This window comes from Megascapheus bottae, chromosome 6 (assembly GCF_031878675.1).
Source record: "Megascapheus bottae isolate mThoBot1 chromosome 6, mThoBot2.hap1, whole genome shotgun sequence".
Taxonomy (NCBI): Eukaryota; Metazoa; Chordata; class Mammalia; order Rodentia; family Geomyidae; genus Megascapheus; species Megascapheus bottae.
In genome coordinates, this window is record NC_143514.1 from 71,072,619 (window position 1) to 71,093,247 (window position 20,629).

Here is a 20,629-nt window from a genome sequence, read left to right on the forward strand (position 1 = left end):
ATGGGCTCTGTCACTGACTTTTTCTACCACTTGAGCCACAGTTCCACTTCTAGGGTTTTTTTGTTGTTGTTTGGATTTTTTTGGGTAATTTAACAGAGATAAGAATCTCACAGGCTTTTTTTGCCTGGCTAATTTCAAACGTTGATCCTTAGCTCTCTGCCTCCTGAGTAGCTAGGATTACAGGCATGAGCCCCAGTGCCTGGCCATGCTTTACTTTTCCTATTCCTCCTACTAAAACCTACCTTCTACAAAGGCTGGGATGCTTGGTCTGTGTATTTGATTCCCAGCACCTAGGATAATGCCTGCTATTGCAGCAGGCCCAGCACAGATGTGTGACAGATGAAGAGAGAGGAGGAGGCCCCATGCCCAGAGGCGGACATGGTGGAACCTAGGACATCCACTGAGCAGTCTGAGAACCGCTCTCGAGCATTTGGCATTCCTTTTTCTGAGCAAGCTGAGGTCAAAGCTAAGCATCTCCATTTCCCCCACGCGATACTTCCTGACCAGGGATTCTCCAGAGAGAAGGGATCTGTGATCTGCTCTTCTTGCTAGCCCTGCTGGCCAGCCAGGCCCTCTGCTCTGGGGCTGTGGCGGGCTCAGGTGCCCTTGGCCCTGGCCTGATGGAGAGTTGTGGGGAGGAAGGACCTGGCCTCAAGTCCCAGAGGCGGAGGGACAGGGGAGGTGGGAGGCAAGCTCCTTTCTATTCTCCTCTCCTGGGCAGAATCTGGGGCATTCCTTCATTCACTCATTTGTCCATCCATTCTCCAGTGAGATGCCAGCACCAGCCATAACCTAAGGTAACATAACATAACCTAACAGCTTGATAAAGCGCTGGCTCTGATGGGGATCTGAACCCCATCAGATGATGGGTAAGAGCAGTAAAAGAAGAGAGGGGAGGAGAGTGCATGCGGGGCACAAAGGCTGGGAAGTGAGGGATCTCAAAACCAGAGGAGGAGAAGGGATATGGATGGCCCCCGGGGAGTCATCATTGGAGGGCGCAAGGTGGCAGTCCTGCCGGGTGAGTACATACTGTGGCCGCTGGTGTAGTGCTGCAGCTTGTCCGTGTACTCTGAGTCAGCACGCTCAAAGCCCCGTCTTCTGGAACAAAAGCAAAGGGCTGGAGCCACCTGAAGGTGCCAGGGGAGCTGGGAGCCCAAGTAGGTGATAGGGAGAGGGAGGGCAGACCCTGGGACATAGCCTCTGCCCGTGCCTTGCCTGGCAGCCCACCTGCCCCTTCCTACCTCTCTCAGCCCAAGTCTAGGCTTGCCCTTCCTCCTGCACAGCCCCTCCCACCTCTCCAGCCAAGTGCTTCATGACCTTCCAGCCTTGGCCTGCTCTGAGCTAGCTACTCAGAATGCTGTGTCACAGCCCTGGGGCAAAACCTAGTCCAGAAAGTGGGGTGATCTCTAGTTCGCCCCTTGTCCTGCGGTCACCCTTGCCATGCGATGACACCTTCCTCTGGCTGAGGAGTTAAGGTCTCAGTAGACCTGAGCAATGCCTAAGGCCCTGGAAGGACGGGCTACCCAGGGCCCCTCACTGCCCCCTGCAGCTGTGCGAAGGCCTCAGGGCTGGGACGTTTCCCTCCCCACCTGTTACACACGATGGCAATGACAACCACGGCGATGAGGAAGACCAGGCCAGCGGCCGAGGAGCCAATGATGAGGGGCAGTTTCTCCTGGATACTGGTCTGGTACTCAGCTGCGGAGAGAATGCAACAGGGCCTCAGCCTGACTCTGGGTTCCCAACGCCGCCCCCCGCACCCCAATCCTGCCCCCTCCGCCCTGCCCGGCAGGCTCTGCTTCTGATGTCCACCCAGAATGAGTGGTCTCTTCTGAGGGACATGGGAAAAGTCCACAAACTGTTCCAACCCCGAGGGTTTCATCTATACAGTGGGCATACTAATGACCACGTCAAGCCAGCCACCTGTATCTCACACTTGTAATCCTAGCTGTTCAGGAAGCTGAGATCTGAGGATCGTGGTTCTGGCCTGCCTGGGAAGAAAAGTCTGTGAGACTCTTACCTCCAATTAACCACCAAAAAGGTAGAAATGGAGGCATGGCACAAGTGGCAGAGCACCAGCCTTGAGTAAAAAAGCCAAGCCAGAGCATGAAGCCCAGAGGTCAAGCCCTAGGACCAAGACACACACACACACACACCACCACCAACAATAATAACATCTACTTCCTTCCCATGCTGTTATGCTAGTTGGCACTCACACTAGCTCAGAGCCTGTGTCCCTGATCCCAATGGGGACACATGGTATGTGCAGGGGCTGGGCCAGGAGCCCCAGTGCCCTTGATCTTGATATGAACAGCAAGGGACATGGACCTGGCTTTCTCACACCACATTCTCCACGCCATCCACTCTAGCTTCCTTCTTTGTTACACAATTGGGACATCTCCTCTGATCTCTCACGTCAAGAGGAGTTTGTCAAGCTCAAGGTCAAGGTCAGGGGAGGCCAGTCTTTAATACCCACATATGGCTGGGCACATGGCAGGTACCTACTTATATTTACTTAAGGAATAATGGAAATAGGGACAGTGTCCTCCTCCCCAGTCACTGAACTCAGCCAGCATGGAAAAGGGTTAGAATAAGAGGGAGAGAAAACAGCCTGGGAGTGATAGGGCACGTGTGTAATCTCAGCTACTCTGGAGGCAGACAGCTGGAGGATCTCTGGGATAAAGGATCACATGCTGTCTCAACAAACAAGCTGGGCTCCGTAGCCTGTGTCTGTGGTCCCAACAGCATAGAAAGGAACATAGGCTTGGGATAAAAAGGTGAGACTCTACATGAAGAATAACAAAAGCAAAAAGGGGCTTGGGAGTGTGGCTGAAGTGGCGATGATGATGATGATGATGGCATCACTGTTATCCCTCCCATTTGTGGATAAGAAAACCGAGAGTCATGGAGAGAAAGGTGACATGCTTGGGGACTAGCTCCAGAATTCACTTCATCATACTCTTTAAATGCTGTAGAAACAGAGTGCTCAGGAACCATGTAGTTTGGGAAACAGGCAGAGCCATAGCTGCATCCACCCAGTCCCTTACCTAGGGCAGACATTACAAATCCATCCCAGCACTGCTTCCTGCTAACTTAGATATGGCTTCAAATTCTCCATGGTATGCCACTGGAGTCATACATGGAGTAAAAGTAGATTTGTTCTCCCAGAGGGATTACAATGCTTTCACTGTGTCATTGAGAAAAAACTGGCCAGGCCAGGGTAGCTGATGCCTGTAACTAGAGCTACTCAGGAGGCTGAGATCTAAGGATTGTGACTTGAATCCAGCCCAGGCAGACAAACTCAAGAGACTCTTATCTTCAGTTAGAAAGACAAAAGTAGAATTGTTTTTCAAGCGATCGTGGTCCACCTTAGAGAAAAAGCTAAGCAAAAGCACAAGGCCCTGCGTGCAAGCTCAGCAGACACATAAAAATGTCTAGAGGAGTGGATGAGAGCATTGGAGTGTTCTGCACGTTAAGTCTGAGTTTCCAAGCATTCTGTGAAAGGAGGAGGCCTGGTTGATAGGATAACAATAGAGGAGTCTGAGACCTTTCTTTCTTTTCTTTTCTTTTTTTTTTTTTTTTTTTTTTTTGCCAGTCCTAGGGCTTGAACTCAGGGCCTGAGCGCTGTCCTTGGGCTTTCTCAAGGCTAGAGCTCTACCACTTACTTCAGCCACGGCACCACTTTCTGTGTTTTTTCTATGTATGTGGAACCGAGGAATCAAACCTGGGGTCTTCGTGCATGCTAGGCAAGCACTCTACCACTAGGCCAAACTCCCAGCCCTCTGAGACCTTTCTAAGCCACAGAAACAGGGGCTCATTGACTGGCCGGCCATGCAGTTTGAACAGTGCACACGAGTTCACAGCTGGGAGGGAGAAGGTCCCACCTTCTCTGGTTTGCACAATTGTAGGGGTGGGGCCCTGTACTGGCCCTGTGGATGGAAGCCCATGCCCACGCCTCCTCCGGTCCTGAGTCTCCATTTACCTTCCGTCATGGTCTGGAAGTACATCTTGCCACTGTAGCGCCCGTAGCCTGCCACGGTGCGTGCCCGCACCTGGAAGACATAGATGGCGCCAGCCTTGAGGCCCTGCACGGTCACCGTGTTGGTGGGGCTTTTTATGGCTGTGGCGTTGAACTCACTGAGCTCCTGCCGGGGAACAGAGAAGACAGTTAGTGAGGGTGCCGCCCGCAGTGGGGCCCAGAGTCCACTCCCTGCGGCTGCCTCATGGGGCCAGTCCTCCCCCCGGAGTGGAAGTAATTACATGGCCACACCTGGGCCATGAGAGGCAGAGCGACTTCTCTGCTTCACAGATGTCAGATTTGACCATGGAACCTTTCCAGCGGGCACGATGCAGGTGGGCAGCGCCCAGGCTCTGCGTGTGCCTGCTGAGCTGGCTTGGTTCCTGTGCTTCTGCCACCTGCCACTCACAATGGCCCGGGGAGAGAAACATGTGGAGATCCTGACCCAGTTCCTAGCTGCTCCTCGGGTCAGCTCCAGCCGGCCTCTTAGACACAGATCCGCCAGCAAGGAAAGCAGCTGCTTGTTGGGCATCAGATTTAGTGGGGTTGTTTTACAGCATGATCTCAGCAACAGCTGATGAATGCAATCCATGGAACACCACGTTGTGCGCACCTAAGGACTAAACTGTAAGTTCCAGGAGACAGCAGGGAATGACTCGCCTTGCCTCTTGGCTCTGGGCCTTGACGGGTGAAGTGCAAGGGCCCCGGTTCCATCCCAGCACACCTGGGTAAGGTAAGAGTAGAGGCCCTCAAAGGGGAAATGATGTTCCAGTTCTCACACAGGGATTAACGGCTTCTATAGATGGCAAAACCAAGGCTTGTATGGCCTCAGCTTTAATGTCTATGTCCCTGGGTTCCACAAACCGAATAAAGCTCCTCCTTTGGGAGATGCAGAATAGCAGTTCTGGCTTCCTAAACATTGTCTGGGGTGAACCCGAGGAGCATGTGGAGGGAGGAAGAGCCAGCTGCGCCGGGGGAGTGCAGATGTGCTGTTTGGGTGTAGGTGACAGTTGCTTAGGCATCTGTCAGCCACCCCTCAAACCTTCTCCAAGTGTCTTTGCATTGGGCCCTGGTATTGGGGTCCCACAATGAGCTAAAGCCTCAGAACTCAACCCAGGAAAACCTGGGTGGGAGTTCCAACTTTCTGAAGAGGATGGAGCTCTTGGGGGAACCAGATGCAAGCCTGGGCCCTTATCCAGGGAAAGGCGTACCTCACCACACACACGCGGTCACACGACATTGAGGAGCACAGGGAACCTGGAAGACGCTCCAGGGCAGGGGAAATCATGGGGGCAGTGCTGTCACAGGCACTGGCATGTAAAGACACTTCCTGGGGCAAGTTGGTCAAGTTTTGTGATGCCTGCATCTCCATTTCTTATCCACAAGATGGGACCCGTGAGCGATCTCGAGGGTCACAGAGATCATGGAATGATCCAGGGTGCTCACGGTATGGGCTACACAGAGTGGGGTGAGGGGAATAGGACCTGGCGTGACCGGGGCATCTAGTAGGTCAAGTCAAGGAATGGTCCCCAAGAGTTGGGGCGATAAGAATGGATCTTAGGCACTGTCCTTCAGATTTTTCTGCTCTACCACTTGAGTCATCCCTTTAGGGATTCCCCCACCTCTTTTGGTGTGTGTGTGTGGGGGGGGGTTAATTGAAGATAAGTCTCACAGACTTTTCTGCCTGGGCTGGCTTTGAACTATGGTTAGATCCCAGCCTGCTGAGTAGCTAGAATTGCAGGTATGAGTCACCAGCTCCAGACTTTTAGAGTGGATCTTTAAAGAGAAAATCTTAGTCACTAAAGCAAAGAAGGGCCTTCCCCAGCTTCTGCCGAGAAGCCGGGTTCAGGGACAGTGGGAGGCTGGGCTAGATGACTGTGGCAGGGAGCATGGGCTGAGTCTTGTGGGGCAGGGGAAGACAGGAAGTCACGCCTCCTTGAGCCAGACATCTGCAGCCTCCTCCAGGGAGATGCCCTGATTTCCCACCTCTTCCGAGCCCCCCCCCCCCAGAGCTCTCACTGTGGGGACCATGGGAAAGGGATTTCTGTCACGTCTCATTGCCTGGAATCCAGGCCCATCTCTTCCTGCAGGCTCATGAGAGCGGGACTTGTTTCTATCAGGCCAAGCACAAGGTCTATGCAGTCTTTCCCATTATCCATAGGACAAGGCCAACTCCCTATCTGGTCCTACACAGTGCAATCTTTGCCAGTTCTTCTTGCCCCATCCTCTAGGTCCCAACCATCCCGAGTTATCTCCTCCTTCTCTGAGAGGGCTGCTGAATCAATCTCAGCCTGCTGAGTAGCTAGGATTGCAGCTGTGAGCCACTAGCTCCTATTATAGGATTAAATCTGAATTTCACATATTCAAGACATTTTTTACTATAAATATGCCTATGTAATAATTTGGAAATACACTAAAATTTTTTTAGATTTAAATTTAAGCATGTATATGTTATTAATTTAAGCCTTATATTTTATTTAATTGCAATACTAGGAGACAGAACTCAGAGCCTCGTACATGTTAGGAAAGTGTCCTACAGAGCTGCAACCCCAGATTTTACCTGAAGCATCACTTTCTTGGACACTCTGAGCTCTCATAAGCATGTTTCCATGGTCTGAAATGCCATTTTCTCTCCTAACTGGCCATGTCCTGTTCATTATCAGGATTCAGGGACCCTTCTTGGTTGTCCCAGTCAGGAGTTGTCCAAGTCCAGCACCTTTTCTTGTAGCTACTGTTCTGAAATGCACCTCTATCTTCTTTAAGCGTGTGGATTCTCTAAGGGCAGCGGCCCAGACACTCGTGCCCAGGCTCAGGCTCAGGACATAATAGGTGTCATGCATGGCATCTCACTTCAGCTCTCCACTGGGGTTAATCTGGTTTGTTGGTATTGTTTGTCTGCTCTTCCTTTGCTTTACTAGTACTATAGCCACAGAGCCACTTCTGTTTTTCTAGTGATTCATTAGAGATAAGAGTCTCCCAGACGTTAGTGCCAAGGCTGGCTTTGAACTGTGATCATCAGATCTCAGCCTACTGAGCAGCTAGCAAGCGTGATCCACCACGCCCAGCATAGCTCAGTTTTCTAACAGTGTTAGGTATATTAGAGGGGCTGCAGGTCTCGGTGACATGAGTACACCTGTAGTCTCTGGCTTTCTAATAAAGACTCCTGATTCGACCTCTTAAGTTGTGGCATCTCTGAACATTTTGGAGGCCTCAGTGAGAGGTAAGAATGAACTTGCCAAGACCCCATGCAGTACCAGGTTGTACCAGCAGGTGTCACTGTGCAACATAGAATTTGTTCCAGTGCAAATCCAGGGTGAGATTCTACACCTGGGTATGGGTGACCACTGTACCCAGGCTGGAACATTCTAATATATATATATGAGGACGACAGAAGCTAACCCAAGCAGACCCTTTCCCTAATGCTGCAGGCAAGATGAAACTGGAATCGGACATGTTCAAATACCAGTTCCATTTAATTGCACGGAAAGGACTCTTTCACTTCCCCGAGCCTCTGTTTGCCACTCCAGAAAATGGGGAAATAAAATGCCAGCCGCTCAGGGCTGTTGTAAAGAAACTGTCACAGCTCACCCCACCTCATCCCTAGCCCCTCCTGCCTGGGCTGGCCTTCTTCCTGGGTCTGTTGAGCAGACATCTCTGTTGAATAAGCCCGGACGGGGATGTTGGGTCAGGGAGCTGTGCTCCGGGAGCTGCGGAGGGGGTGGGGGTAAGACTGTGTGCTCCAGGCAGCCTGGTAGATGGACAGATGGCACTGTCCAGCCAGGTGTGCAGCACACCCTGCAGTGGGTCATCAGAGCCCACTGGGGCCCCTCAGCCCCTGAGCATTCAAATATTGCCTGAATCTGTTGGGCTCTCACTGGCTCTGCTGCCAACCCTCCTACCCCCATGCCACCTGCACAGGGTGCCCGCAGTCTGTTCCTTCCCCCACACAGCAAGGGGTAGGAATAGCACGAAATCCAAGTCACCTCACATCATTCCAGAACCTTCCCATCCTACTTTAAATGAATCCAGACCCTCAAGGCCAGACACGACGTGGCCCTCCTCTGTCTTCAGCCTGTTCCCCACCGTTCTCCCGTCTGCCCACACTGCTCCTGTCATGCTCCCTTCTCCAGTCTCTGAATGCCTCAGGGCCTTTGAGCCTGCTGTGCCTGCTGCTGCCCAAAATGATCACTTTCTTCATCTGTTGGCCTGTGAGCCACTTCAAGGCTTCGCTCAGAAGTCACTGAATGCAGGCAGCCCTGCCCCCACACCAGGGCTGTGGCTGTGGGCGGCACCTAGTCCTTTGGTGGCTCTGGGGCTGTGACACGGTCACTGTCCATTATCCTAGCCCCCAGCACCCGCTGACCCACATGGGGATGACAGCTTGGGCCACAGGGCAGCTGCTCATCTTCCTGGCAGTGGATGCACTCCACCTCTCTCTCTCTCTCTCTAGCTTGTCCCTGGTCCCCACAAGGGCTGGGCTTGGAGTCTCTTAGGGTTTGGGGGGGTGAGTTCTGTTTCTCTTTCCCTGCATCCCAGAACTACTGCTGAGAACAGTGAGAAGCTAGCCCACGAGACAAAAGAAGAGTCCGTGTGCTCTTAGAATGACTCCGTGCCTCAGTTTCCCCTCCCATCCTAAGCCTGAAGGATAGGATTTGAGGATGGTGAGTCAATGGAGGCACTGTGTGGGTACATGGGGCGGGGAGGGGGACATGCATGTGGCTATTGGGCTACGGGGAACCTGAGTAACTCTGCCCCCAATGCCCAGAGGCCAGCACAGAAGGTGGGCAGAGCCCACTCTCAGCTCACGCCCCCATCAGTCCCCCAGCCTGCTGCCTGCAGGAGGAAATGTGCCGGCCACAGGCAGAAGCCGCACTGGGGCTCCCTCATTTCCGCTCCAGTCTTTGGGGACAAACACTTGGAGTTTCATTTAATCACAAAGCTTCTTAATTAGTTTTTTTTTTTTTTTTCTCCTGAGTTGGTAAGCCAGCCTTGCTGGAGGAGACAGAATGGCAGGCGCTGGCAGGGCTCCCCTGGCCTTCCTGGGTCTGGACAGAGGGTGAAACCCCCGATCCATGCAAGTGGTGGAACTGCTTCCCCACTGTGTCCCTGCCTCAGTCCTGGCCTGTCACTTCCCGGAGGCTGCTGTGTGCCAGGCAGGGGACAACGATGAGGAGCAGCCAGTCCTACCAGGAGGAACTTACTGCCCAGCTCAACGTAGAAGCAGCAGAGACCCCATTCCTCAGAACTACCACAGCACCAGGACTCACATCTGTAACCCCAGCAACTTAGGAGGCTGAGGTCTGAGGATCAGGGCTGAAAGCCAGCCCAGGTGTGGGGGGGGGCGGGGGATCCATAAGGCTTTGATCTCCACGCCACCTCCTGCTGGCCTCCTCCTTCCCACCCAGGCTCTGTCAGTCCCCTCCAGCCCTCAGCTACATAAGCCAGCCACTCGTGTCCACTGCCAGTGTCGGGGGAGGGGGCCTTTCAGAGACAGGGGGGTTATACCACATGCCTGGTGGGGTGGCACTTGGGTGAATCCTAACTGAAGGGCAGGAGGGAGGGAGGGAGGGAGGTGTGTGGGTGGGGGAGGACTGGGCCTCAGCGAGCTCATTTCCCACTTGGGCTCAGACCACAGCAAGGATCTCATTCATGTATTGGTGTCTCTTGGGTTCAGGCTCCAGGGCACTGGGGAGAAGGTGGTGATGGGGAGGAAAGACAGGCTTCCTGAAGGAAGGCGGAGGTTAGAGGAAGCTGCTAAGGCTGGGTTCCCAGTCCATGAGTCTCCCCACAGTCTAGCTGATCCAGCCGCTAAGAGGGTGCAAGGGCTGGCCAGGGCTCAGGAAATCAGGGTCCAGCAGGCCTGCCCAACACTGCCTCCAGCTCTCTCCTCACAGCCTTTAGAAAGGGGAACTTTTCCATCCACTCCTGGTCTCCAGGGGGCTCGCTCAAAGTTGAAGGATGTCATGGCCACTATAGTCTGAATTGAAGCCCTCTGACCTCTTCCCAGTGACCTTTGCGGTCTCTTGGTGGCTGTTCGGTGCCTCAGGAAGCAGGGGAGGGACTTAGAGGGATTTCAGGCCAACCAGCCAGTGGCCAGCTGCCGTGTCCACCTTCCTTCCAGCCTCCTATGGCACAGCCCTTCCCCCGTTCTGGCCTTAGATGTCTCTGTGTTTACCTCTCTTCCCCCTCAGCAGGCAGAGCAGATGGGAGGGCAGTGTGCAGGCCTTCCCCAGACAAGAGACAGGTGGCCACAAATCACACTGTGAAGAACAACTTTCTGGACACTTTGTCTTTCCTTTTTTGTTGTTTTCAGTACGAGGGCTTGAACTCAGAACCTCTGCACTTGCTAGGCAGGCACACTGCCACTTGAATCACGCCTCCAGCCCAAGGACAGCTTTTTGACAACCCTGTTTTTCTCCAGCTCGAGGACCACGGAGGTGGAAGAGGAAAGGGGTGGGGGGGCAGGATGAGGGGCGGGCTACCTTCTCATAGTACTGCAACTCGTAGTCCAGGATCACGCCATTGGGCTGGTCCGGCTGGGACCATGACAGGGTGATGCTATCCACAGCGCGGCTGACCTGGTGCATGATGGACACGGCCGATGGGGCTGCAAGAGAGGCCAGAGGTCAAGGGTCAGGGGTCAGGAGTCCTCAGACTCAACCCTGGCCAACCCAGAGAAGCTGGGGCCACTGGAGATGCCCTGGGCCGCCCTTCATTCACACAGACCCTGGACGTGGTGAGAGGGAAGGAGAGGGGTCCATTTATTCTTTTAAAAACTTAGCACAAGGGCCCCCAACCAACTGCCACAGGACCAGTATCAAAGCAGTGAATAAAACTGACCCCCCCAGTGCATGTGTACTTAGCACCTCTCTTCCAAGAGCGACATTGACATCAGCATTATTTACAATAGCCCAACGGTGAAGACCATCTGAATAGAAATTCTAACCCAGGCATGGTGGGCTAGAATTTTTTTTTTTTTGGTGCTACCACTTGAGCCACAGCTCCACTTCTGGCTTTTTGGCAGTTAATTGGAGATCAGAGTCTCATGGATTTTCCTGCCTGGGCTGGCTTTGAACTACAATCCTCTTGAGGAGCAGGGAATGCAGGTATGAGCCATCGGTACCCAGCAAGGCCTAGTCTCGAAGGCCCTGGAGAGCCACGGAGGCTGACCAGGGGACGGGGAGTGTGTGACATGGTTCTTCGCTGAGACAAGCCCATCCTGTGAGGGCCTGACCACCCCACCCTCCCAGGGCGCCCTCATTTAACATCGGCTGACTCTCGAGCCGGGTGTGATGATTACACTCACTTTGCAGATGAGAAAAAGGAGGTGCAGATGTGTGAAGTGACTTTGTCACACACACAGCCATGGAGCCAGGGGGCTGAGATTTGAACCCAGGCCCAACAGTGGCAGTGTGCTGCCTTCTCTTCTCCATTCGGCTAGCTCTGTAGGAGCAAGACTGTAAGGCAGCAGAGGCCTGCAGGGGGCCTCTGAGGAAGCCCCAGGGCTCTACCCCAGGCTCACCTCTGAAAGCCTCTGCTCCTGCTGGGCTTGGGGGCTCGGTGGCCAGCTTGGGTTTCAGGCAGCTCTCTGGGCTCTGATCCCCTAAGCCCCCTAAATCGGGGGTGGCGAGCAGAGTGCATTTGCAGGGAAGACGATCAAGGCAGCCCAGAGGGGTATGATAGCTGGGCCTAGGCTCTTCTCCTGGAATCCAGGGATTAACCAGGAGAAAAGGGACAGCTGGATGTCCTCTGGCCCCTCCTGCCGCCACCTACCCTGGGGTCAGGTTTCCCTGGAAGCTGGGCATCAGGGAATTCTGGTATTTTCAATTACTAGGGGGCACGCCGGCAGGGGGCTGGGGTCAGCGATGCCCTGTGACCCCTGTGGGGAGATGGAGCCCCAGGGAGCAAGCACAAAAGAGGCTTGTGGCTCAGGGGCCGGGCAGGGGCGGGCGGGGTGGGCTGCTTGTCTGCAGCAGGTGGCCAGGGGCTCTCCTGACCCCGCTCCCAGCTCTCGAGAAACTTAAGTCTTATTCCAGAAGGCAGCTTCTCACTGCTCCCTCCTTCCTCCAGGCCAGTGAGGCTGGGCAGAGCGTCCAGTGTGCTGTACCGGGGGCCCTCAGGGTTCGGGAGCTGCACGAGGGGTCTCTTAGGACCTCTGGAGCCCAGATGCAGAAGAGGACATGGAGAGTGGGTACGGTGGCTCACACCTGAAGTCTGAGAGACTCTGATCTCCAATTATCCACCAGAAAACTGGAAGTGGCGCTGTGGCTCCAGGGGTAGGGTGGTAGCCTTGAGTGAAGAGCTCAGGGACAGCGCCCAGGCCCAGAGTTCAAGCCCCACAACAGACAAAAAAGAAGAGGACACGGAGCTAGGGGCCTGAGATCCCAACTATGGCAAGGGCAGTTGGGGTTTACTTGGGGAAATCTTAGTAGCCCAGGGCACTGACCTCCCAGGCTTGGCTTTGACCTTTTTACCAGTCAAAAGATCCCTGGAGGGAGGAGGGAGGAGGGAGAAGAGAAGAAGGGAGGGAGAAGGAAGAGGGATGGAGGGGGGAGGGCTGGCACTGCTATCTAAGGCCGGCGCCAAGCCCAATGCCTCTCAAACACCTTTGTGTCTGAGCTTGGTCCTCAATGGCTTCCTTTTGTCCCTTGGGATAAAGCACAAGAACAGTAAGGACCACTTGCCTGGCATCTGCCAGTTCTGCACTTGGCCCCTCTCTCCAGAAGCTGATGCATGGGTTTCTTCCACAAATGCACACAACGCAGTCTGGGAGCTTTGGCCCCCGTAGTTCTGCCTACAAAGTTCTTCATTTAGGCCACCTCCTCCGGGATGCCTTCCCTGACTATCCCTCCCCTCCATTCATCCGAGGCCTCATACTCTGTATTTTCTTTATTGCATGAACGTTATGTAATGGGAGGGACCTCTCCTGTATTCCCAGAGACTGGAACAGTGTGTAGCTTACAGAAAGGCGCTGAGCACTATTTATTGAAGGAAAGAAAAGAGGGAGGGAAGTTGGGAGGAAGGGAGAAAAGGAGAAAGGAAAGAAGGGAAGCAGTAGAGCAGTTAGTGGTCACTACCCTGCTAAATGATACAACTCAATGATTGTCTAAAAGGAAGGGAAGTGTGCTTCTCCTTCTCCCATCCTGTTGCCTGAGACATAATGTGATGTCTGGAGATACTGCAGCTATTTTGGTCCCTAGGACAAGAAGTTGTTTAGTGAAGTCTGTGAGTTGTCATCATTCCTATCATCCTGCATTCTTCACACAGAGGAAAAGGAAGACCCCTCTTTTGTCTGTGTGGTCCTGTGCCCAGAGCCTTTGTGTGGTTAGTCTTCTCTCTCTGAGTGAGGGCCTGGTCATGTGACTTCGTGGGCCAATAGGACAGAAGCAGATACGGGCTAAGCAGAGGCTTGAAAAGCCCTGGTGTGTATCAGCCAGCTGCTGTGTATCTCGTGCCAGTGATGGCCATGAGGACCAGGCCAGGACAATGCTGGAGGCCTGAGCAGTAGAGCAGTCACTGCCCTGCTTGCGCCAGCCAGGCCCGATCCAGACCACCCGAGAACCGCCGACCCCCGGACACGACAGAGCACCAACAAAACCCAAAGAGCTGCCAGTGCTGTGGCGCAGACAAGCCGCAGACAGACACACTGACAGACGCGGGCATGCTAACAAGGCCGGGGCACTGCGTGGCCCGCCAAGAGACTCAACTCCAGCTTCTTTCCAGCCATCAGTCTGGAGTTCAGGTTCAGCCTCAGCCAGCCGTGGGGGCTGACTTCCTTCCCCAGGGCCGTGCCGTGGCCCAGCCGCAGGACCCCGAGACCCCCGCCATCTTCCCTGGGGACACCTACGAGGACCCAGGCAGGGAAGCAGGCCAAGAGCTTTTGTCAGCCAGTTCCTGAGACTGAGCCGTTGCGTGCCTGCCCCTGGCTGGCAAGGGGGCCAGAGGACAGCCAGGTAGCGGGGAGGACTTAGGGAGTTTAACCTTTCTCTTCCTCTCTCTCTTTCTTCTTCCTCCTCCACCTCCTTCTTTGTGTGTGTGTGTGTGTGTGTGTGTGTGTGTGTGTTCAAGCCCAGGACTGGCAAAAAAAAAGTCCTCACATTTCTGCCTGCACTGGGCTTTGATCCTGGTCACTCAGGAGGCTAAGCTGTGAGGACCATGAATCGAAACCCTACTGGGCAGGAAAGTCAGTGATACATTTAGCCCCAGTCAACCAGCAACGAGGAAAAAAAGCTGGAGGTTATGCTGTGGCTCAAGTGGTAGACGACCAGCCTTGAGTGACAAAGCTCACAGACAGTGCCCCCCCCCAAAGAACCAGTGCAAGCTCATGGGTGTACGTGTGTGTGATCACGTGTCCCGGGCAGGCCCTGCATCATGGAACCGCCGCTCCTTTCCCACCCCTCACAGTGGCATGGCCACCCCTGGCTGGCGCTGGATGACTGCTTAAATAAACGTCCAGAGCAGCTCTCGGGCCGCTCTCCTTTCCCTCCCTTCCATTTTCTTGGTGGGTTCTTGTCTTTGGGCTCATGGAAGAAAGCAGCGTGTCTGAGCTGTGGGCCCTGAACCTCCTCTGTTAAGCCCAGCCCAGTGGTCCTGAGCGTCTCTGGAAAGGCTGTGTGCCGGCTTTACCAAGTCAGAAGACAGCTCTGGCCTTGCTGCCCGCCCAGGGATTGGGAGTGAGCCTCAGTCACTTGACCAGAAGAAATACCTTTTCCTTTTAAGGCAGCGAGCAGGATATTTATATACTGGGTTTCAGAGCCTGTCTACCAGCGAGTAGTGGATGCATTTGTGAGGAAACCGTGTCCTGGGTTTGCCCCCCTACCCCCACCCCACCCCGCTTCCCCAGACCCTCTGCAAATGCTCACGGGCCTCTCCCTGTGGGGGTGTCCCCAGAGTGTCCCCCTTGAGGTGCCGGGAAAGGCTCTTTGAGTTAAAGCAGACCCGCTGCATTCTGCCAAGCGAGTGGAGGGGTGAGGAAGACAAGGTGGAAATTTTAACTGCAGGAAGGTCGCAGTGCTGGGGCTGGGGAAGGGAGGCTCTGGCGAAGTCGGGAGTCAGTGAGAGGAGATAAGGTTGGAAAGACAGAGCTGTGCAAAGGCCCTATGGCTGAGGAGTCTGGTGCTTAGTTTGGTGGGGTGGGGAGAATGACAGCTTGGGGAGGGGCTGGGTCTCCTTCCTGCCCTCCATGTCTCTCTCTCCCACCTCTGCTTGTGAGGAACTCCTCCAGGAGCGCCCTGCTCACTGCCCAGGAGGCAAGGGTTTCCCCAGTGGCCAAGGGCCTCACTCCTCCTCTTACCTCCGGCCCAGGGCAGAAACCCTCAAAGGCCAGGCTGTGGCTGCCTGGAGTAAATGAAAGGCACCATCCCTGGCTTCTCAGAGGGACTCAGCATCCACAGTGCCATCTTCCTGAGCCTCCGTCTCCACACTGGCAAAGGGTCTGTGGTGGGCAAGGCGAGGAGCTTGGGAGGAGGGGGCAGGGAAGGTCCACCATGGCTGGACCTGCAGGGTCAGGAAGACTGACAGGGGCCCGGCGTCCCTCAGGCTGAGACGCCCATGGGTCGAGTGGCCGCTCGCTAAACACGCCAAGCCTCCAGTTCATCCCGGGATGGGGTTCTGAGACAGTCTGGTGGGAAACTGAGGCCTGGGGGGAGGAGGGATTTTCCTAGGCGTGGCAGAGAGGACTGGTGACCCCTTTCTTTGTCTGGCTTTGCCATGGCCTTGCTTTGGCCAGTGAGGGACATGGCATGGATCCCACCATTGCTTCCGCCCTACGCCTTGAGAGAAATAAGCGTGGAGTGGGTGCCAGTCCAATGGGGAGAGGAAGACAGGAGGAAGAGACAAAACATTCCTGGTGGGCCGGGAGTCTGGTCTAGCGGGAGAGCTCTTGCCTAACATGCACGAAGATCGGGGTTTGATTCCTCGGTATCCCAGACATAGAAAAACCCAGAAGTGGTGCTGTGGCTCAAGTGGTAGAACCCTAGCCTTGAGAAAGCTGAAGGACAGTGCTCAGGCCCTGAGTTCAAGCCCCAAGACTGGCAAAAAAAAAAATGTTCAGCTGGGTGCAGTGGCTCATGCCTGTAATCCTAGCTACTAAGGAGGCTGAGATCTGAGGATCAAGGTTCAAAGCCAGCCTGGGCACAAAAGGACCTGAGACTCTATCTCCAATTAATCTCTAGAAAATGGGAAGTGGGGCTTGGATCAAGGATAAGGTGGTAGCTTTGAGCTGAAGGGCTCAGAGACAGTGCTCAGGCCCAGGGGTAGGGTGATAGTCTTGAGCTGAAGAGCTCAGGGACAGTGCCCAGGCCAAGTTCAAGCCATACAACAACAATAACAACAACAAGTATCCTGGACTCACCACCTAGCACAGCCTGGCCAAGGTGACCCAAATTCTAACCCATCACATACATACAGTGAGCAAGGAAACAAAGGCTTACTGTTCTCCACAGCCACATCTGAGGGGGGTTGGTGTTTGTTATGCAGCGCCATTGCCACAGTAGCTGACTGATACACAAAAGGTCTCACAGCCAATGGAAGACAAGCCTAGAATTTGAACCAGCTGGGGCTGGGTGTGTGACTCAATCAGAACAATGTCTGTGTTGCGAGCACAAGCCCCTTGAGTTCAATGCTGCCAACCTGGGTCTCCTATTAGGTACTGCACAGCATTTGTGCCCTGGGTGTCCCTGTCTTCCTCCACCCCAAGAAGTAGAGGGGATTTTTGGTCCCTAGATTTCCCTGAGGATCAAAGCCACCTGCTCACCTCTGGCCCTGGTGGGGAAGGGAAAGTCCTTTTTCTTTTTTTTTTTTTTGTGGGGGGGAGAGAGGGGGTGGAGGTGCTAATACTGGGACTTGAACTCAGAGCCTAGGGCTCTCATTTAACTTTTGTTCAAGTCGGAAGCTCTACCGTTTATGTGGTAGCTCTACTTCCATCCAGCTTTTTGCTTATTCACTGGAGGTAAAAATGTCACCGACGCCGGGGCGAGGCTCTGGGAAGCGACGTCTCTGCCTCTGCGGTGTGCGCCTCCCCCGGCCCGCCCTCTCCCCCACTGCCCCCTCACCCGCTTGGTTGGTGGTGATGTTCACGGAGGCGAACTGGGGCGAGAAGGGGCTCTGGTCGGTGACGCCGTTCACGGCCTGGATCTCGAAGGTGTACTGGGTGTGGGCCAGCAGGTCACTGATGTAGATGCGGGGTTCCGTCAGGCCCAGCTGGCGGGGCGCGTACTGCACGTTGTCCCCGCAGCGGGTGCAGGCGCCCCGGCCCGAGCCGCAGCTCTTGCAGATGATGTTGTAGACGAGGTCCTCGCGGCCACCCGAGTCCCGGGGTGGAGTCCACTCCAGCATGAGGGATGTCTCGTTGACGCTGGAGATCACTGCCTGGGGTGCCGACGGGATGGCTGGGGAGGGGACAGGGGCCATCAGCGGGGGCTGCCCACGCTTGGGCCCGGCTCCTCCAGATCCTTCCTCCCATCCACCCACCTGAGAGACCCTACTAGAACATACCGGTTCCCACGGGGCATTGAATATCTGCCTGCCTTTGGTGGGCTCCAGCCTCCTTGGCATTGGTTTGCTCCCGGGGATGGGTGCTGTTGTGACTGGGGGGTGACACCTACAAGTGTGTAGATTCCCCCCTTCTTTATGATGGGACTCAACTTTAGTGGCAATTTGTCTACCTAGAAGATTCCATTTCCTTTGCAGCCTTCTGTGATAAAGTGCTGGTCACTAGTAAAGGGCAGAACTTACGGAATTAGGAAGGTAACTGTCACACATCCCCGTATCCTTCCTTCTCTTATCTGCCTGGAGTGTGCGTGTGCGTGGGGGGGGGGGGCTGGAGCTTTGGCAGGACTTCAAGGGTAGAAACCACATGTTCCAGGACATACTTGTGCAGGGCATGTCCAGGGGGTCCAGGTCGGCCCTGTAGTAACCATTGCGGCAGACACAGTTGGTGGCCCCTTCGGAGGTGGTCCGGCTGTTGATGGGGCAGTGCGTGCAGGCCTCATCCCCTTGGTTGGCCTTGAAGGTCCCTGATGGACAGCCTGGGGGAGGAGACAGGGAGGGTTAGCGGGAGATGGCTGTGCCCATGGCCTCTACACCAGGAAGCTCAGCCCCTCAGGTCCTGGGGTCCCCAGGCACCAATGTGTCAGTGGTCCTAGCTCTGCCTGAAAGGGTCCGGCCTGCCTGCTCCACTGGTCCTGGGGCTCAGTGGACCCGAGTGGCCCAGGGGTGGCTTCTGACTCCTCCAGAGACATCTGGAGTTGTGGTCCAGGTCTCTTTTGCCTGGGCCCTGCTAACCAGCTGTGACTAGACTGTTGGGATTGATGATCTCATTACAAAGGAAAGTCCAGAATAGCATGTGGGGCATAGAGAGGTGGGGTAGACACGGCCTTCAGAGCCACCTGCTGGCACCCATGCCATGGCTTTTAGTCACTGTGCCCCAAACAAGTATTCAGCAGATTCTCTGTATGTACATCCTGCCCCCTCTTCTTCTGGAAGTGCTAGGCATTGAACCCAGGCCCCCCCCCACACACTGTCATGTTCTCAACCCCCTGAGCTGTGCCCTAGTCCTTTTGCTTTGCGTTTTCCAGATAGTGTCTCCTGCTTTTGCTTTTGCTTTTGTCTGGGGTGACCTCCTCTGTCTCTGCTCCTCAAGTAGCTGAGATTCTAGACATACTTCTCCACGCCTGGCTGTAAATGCATCTGCAAAGCTGCCTGTCAGAGTGGGGAGAGTGTGGGCTGAGGCCACGCAGCTGGGAGAGACGCGACCCCGTGGTTAGTCCACAGGCTGCCTGGCACATCCCAGATCCACCCCGAAGGGAGCCACGAGTCATCCCCACCATCTCCTAAGGAAAGCTCTTCCCAGGGAGCTGGCCACGCTGCGTGCTCCACCACAGGCAGGAGGAGCAGGTCCTGGCTGTGAAGCCTTCCGGGGCTCACACCAGGCTGTGACCTTGGACGAGTTGTTCTACCTCTCTTAACTGGTGAGGAAGCAACTGCTATTGGAAGTTTGTGGAGCCTGGGAGGAGGGGGATGGGCTGCAGTTTCCATCCAGGGCTCAGGGCACCAGCCGAGGGTGACCCCTACAGGACACTGAACCCCCCCCCCCCGCCCCACTGCTGACAGCCACCATGGTTGATGTCTCCCTGTCTCTGAAGGGCTCTCCACCTCTTGAGGATCAGGACAGAACAGGACTTGGACACACTTGACACTTGGACACACAGTGGCACTCACCTGTCACCGAGGACGGTGACACAGAGTCCCTCTCTTGGAGCATCACTACAGCCTCCATGGTAAAGATGGGTGTCCCGTACCAAGCATGGATACAATGGCTAGTCCTGGCCCTGTCCTCAGGATCTGACCTGCTCCGACTCCTGGAAGCTCAGCTGGGCCGCCATCTCACTCCCATTTCAAGAGAGGACAGAGGCAAAGTGATGGACTGTCCAGCAGAGCTGGGGGTCAGCACACTGCCTCCAGGGCTTTGGGTCCTCTCTCTTTCCCCCTCTCTCCCCCATCAGGTGCCAGCCTCTGCTGCCTCTGCAGGATGAAGGGGAGTCCCCCGCCCCCCTGCACTGCCCAGGGGTCCTGAGACTATCCAGTCATGCTGGTCACAGCCTGATTCTGGCCAGGGGTCAGCCTTTCTGCTCTGCATGGGGGAGGAGATCACAGACTTTCCTCCAGGGAGGGTCTAGATCCATCTTTAAAGATGTCCCAAGATCAGGCTCCTCCTGGCTCCTTCTCCAGTGAGCAGATCCAGCTGGATGCCCATTCCATCTGCTGGCCAGTCCCTGCAGGCTGGCGGAAGGCTTCTCTCGCCCCTCTGTGCCTGCCAGCCCCTCCATCTGGACCATCTCCCCGCTGCTACTGGACTCACCAAGTCCAGGCCCCTGTCAGCCACCAGATCACCCCCTTCCCCGGGTGGTTTCTTTTTGGCCGCGTGGCCTGCCCCAGCCCCTGCCAGCCCCCCCGCCCCCCCACACCCTAGAGCTTCCTACAACCTGCTCCCTTCCATCCTGGGAAGTGGTCTTTCCCTCCACCCCACCCCCCGCAGCCAATCAATTACCAGGTCTTCCCTCCCCAGCAGTTCCTAACCCCACTCCTTTTGGCTGCCTCCCACCCCATGGGCATCTAGAAAGCTCTTCCCACCCACTCCCCTTAGCCTAGCAGCACCATCTGGCCTCTGCCCGCCCACCCTCCAGAGCCCGGCTTTCTAAAAGTGCAAAACAAAGGCACAATGGCAGACAATGGAATATTATTCAGCCACCAAAAGGAATGCGAGGCTCATACGTGAACCACACAGGGGACCCTGGAAACATTGTGCTCAGTGAAAGGAACCAGAATCACAAAAGTACAGTTCCATTTATAGGAAACAGGTCCAGAGAGGCACATCGGAAGAGACAGGAAGTCGATGCCTATTCGCCAAGAGCAGGGGCCGGGGAGAATGGCAATGGCGTCTAATGGGGAGCAGGCCTCCTCGTGGGATGATGAGAATGTTCTGGAATGGATTGTGGTGGTGTTGACGTGGTCCTGGGAATGAGCTAAAACCCATTAAATCAGACCCCCGGAGCAGGTAGACTGTCAGATCTGTGCCCAGTGTTTGAAGAAGCCGCTCTTCAAAATGTCCCT

The 20,629-nt window shown here is 55.1% G+C and overlaps 1 protein-coding gene across 2 annotated transcripts in view; it reads right to left on the reverse strand.

The window, feature by feature from the left end:
- Ephb2 (EPH receptor B2) overlaps positions 1–20,629 on the reverse strand; it is a 96,297-nt gene that overhangs the window by 15,083 nt on the left and 60,585 nt on the right. Inside the window, exons 3-8 of one of the 2 annotated variants that reach the window (XM_090335599.1) lie at positions 17,890–18,045; positions 17,071–17,406; positions 10,501–10,625; positions 3,983–4,145; positions 1,590–1,698; positions 1,031–1,095 (exon numbers count right to left, since the gene is read on the reverse strand). In XM_090335599.1, the coding sequence (XP_090191725.1) occupies positions 1,031–1,095; positions 1,590–1,698; positions 3,983–4,145; positions 10,501–10,625; positions 17,071–17,406; positions 17,890–18,045 (954 nt within the window). Of the gene's footprint in view, positions 1–1,030; positions 1,099–1,589; positions 1,699–3,982; positions 4,146–10,500; positions 10,626–17,070; positions 17,407–17,889; positions 18,046–20,629 lie in introns of both variants that reach the window. The other variant, XM_090335598.1, reaches the window with a different exon arrangement.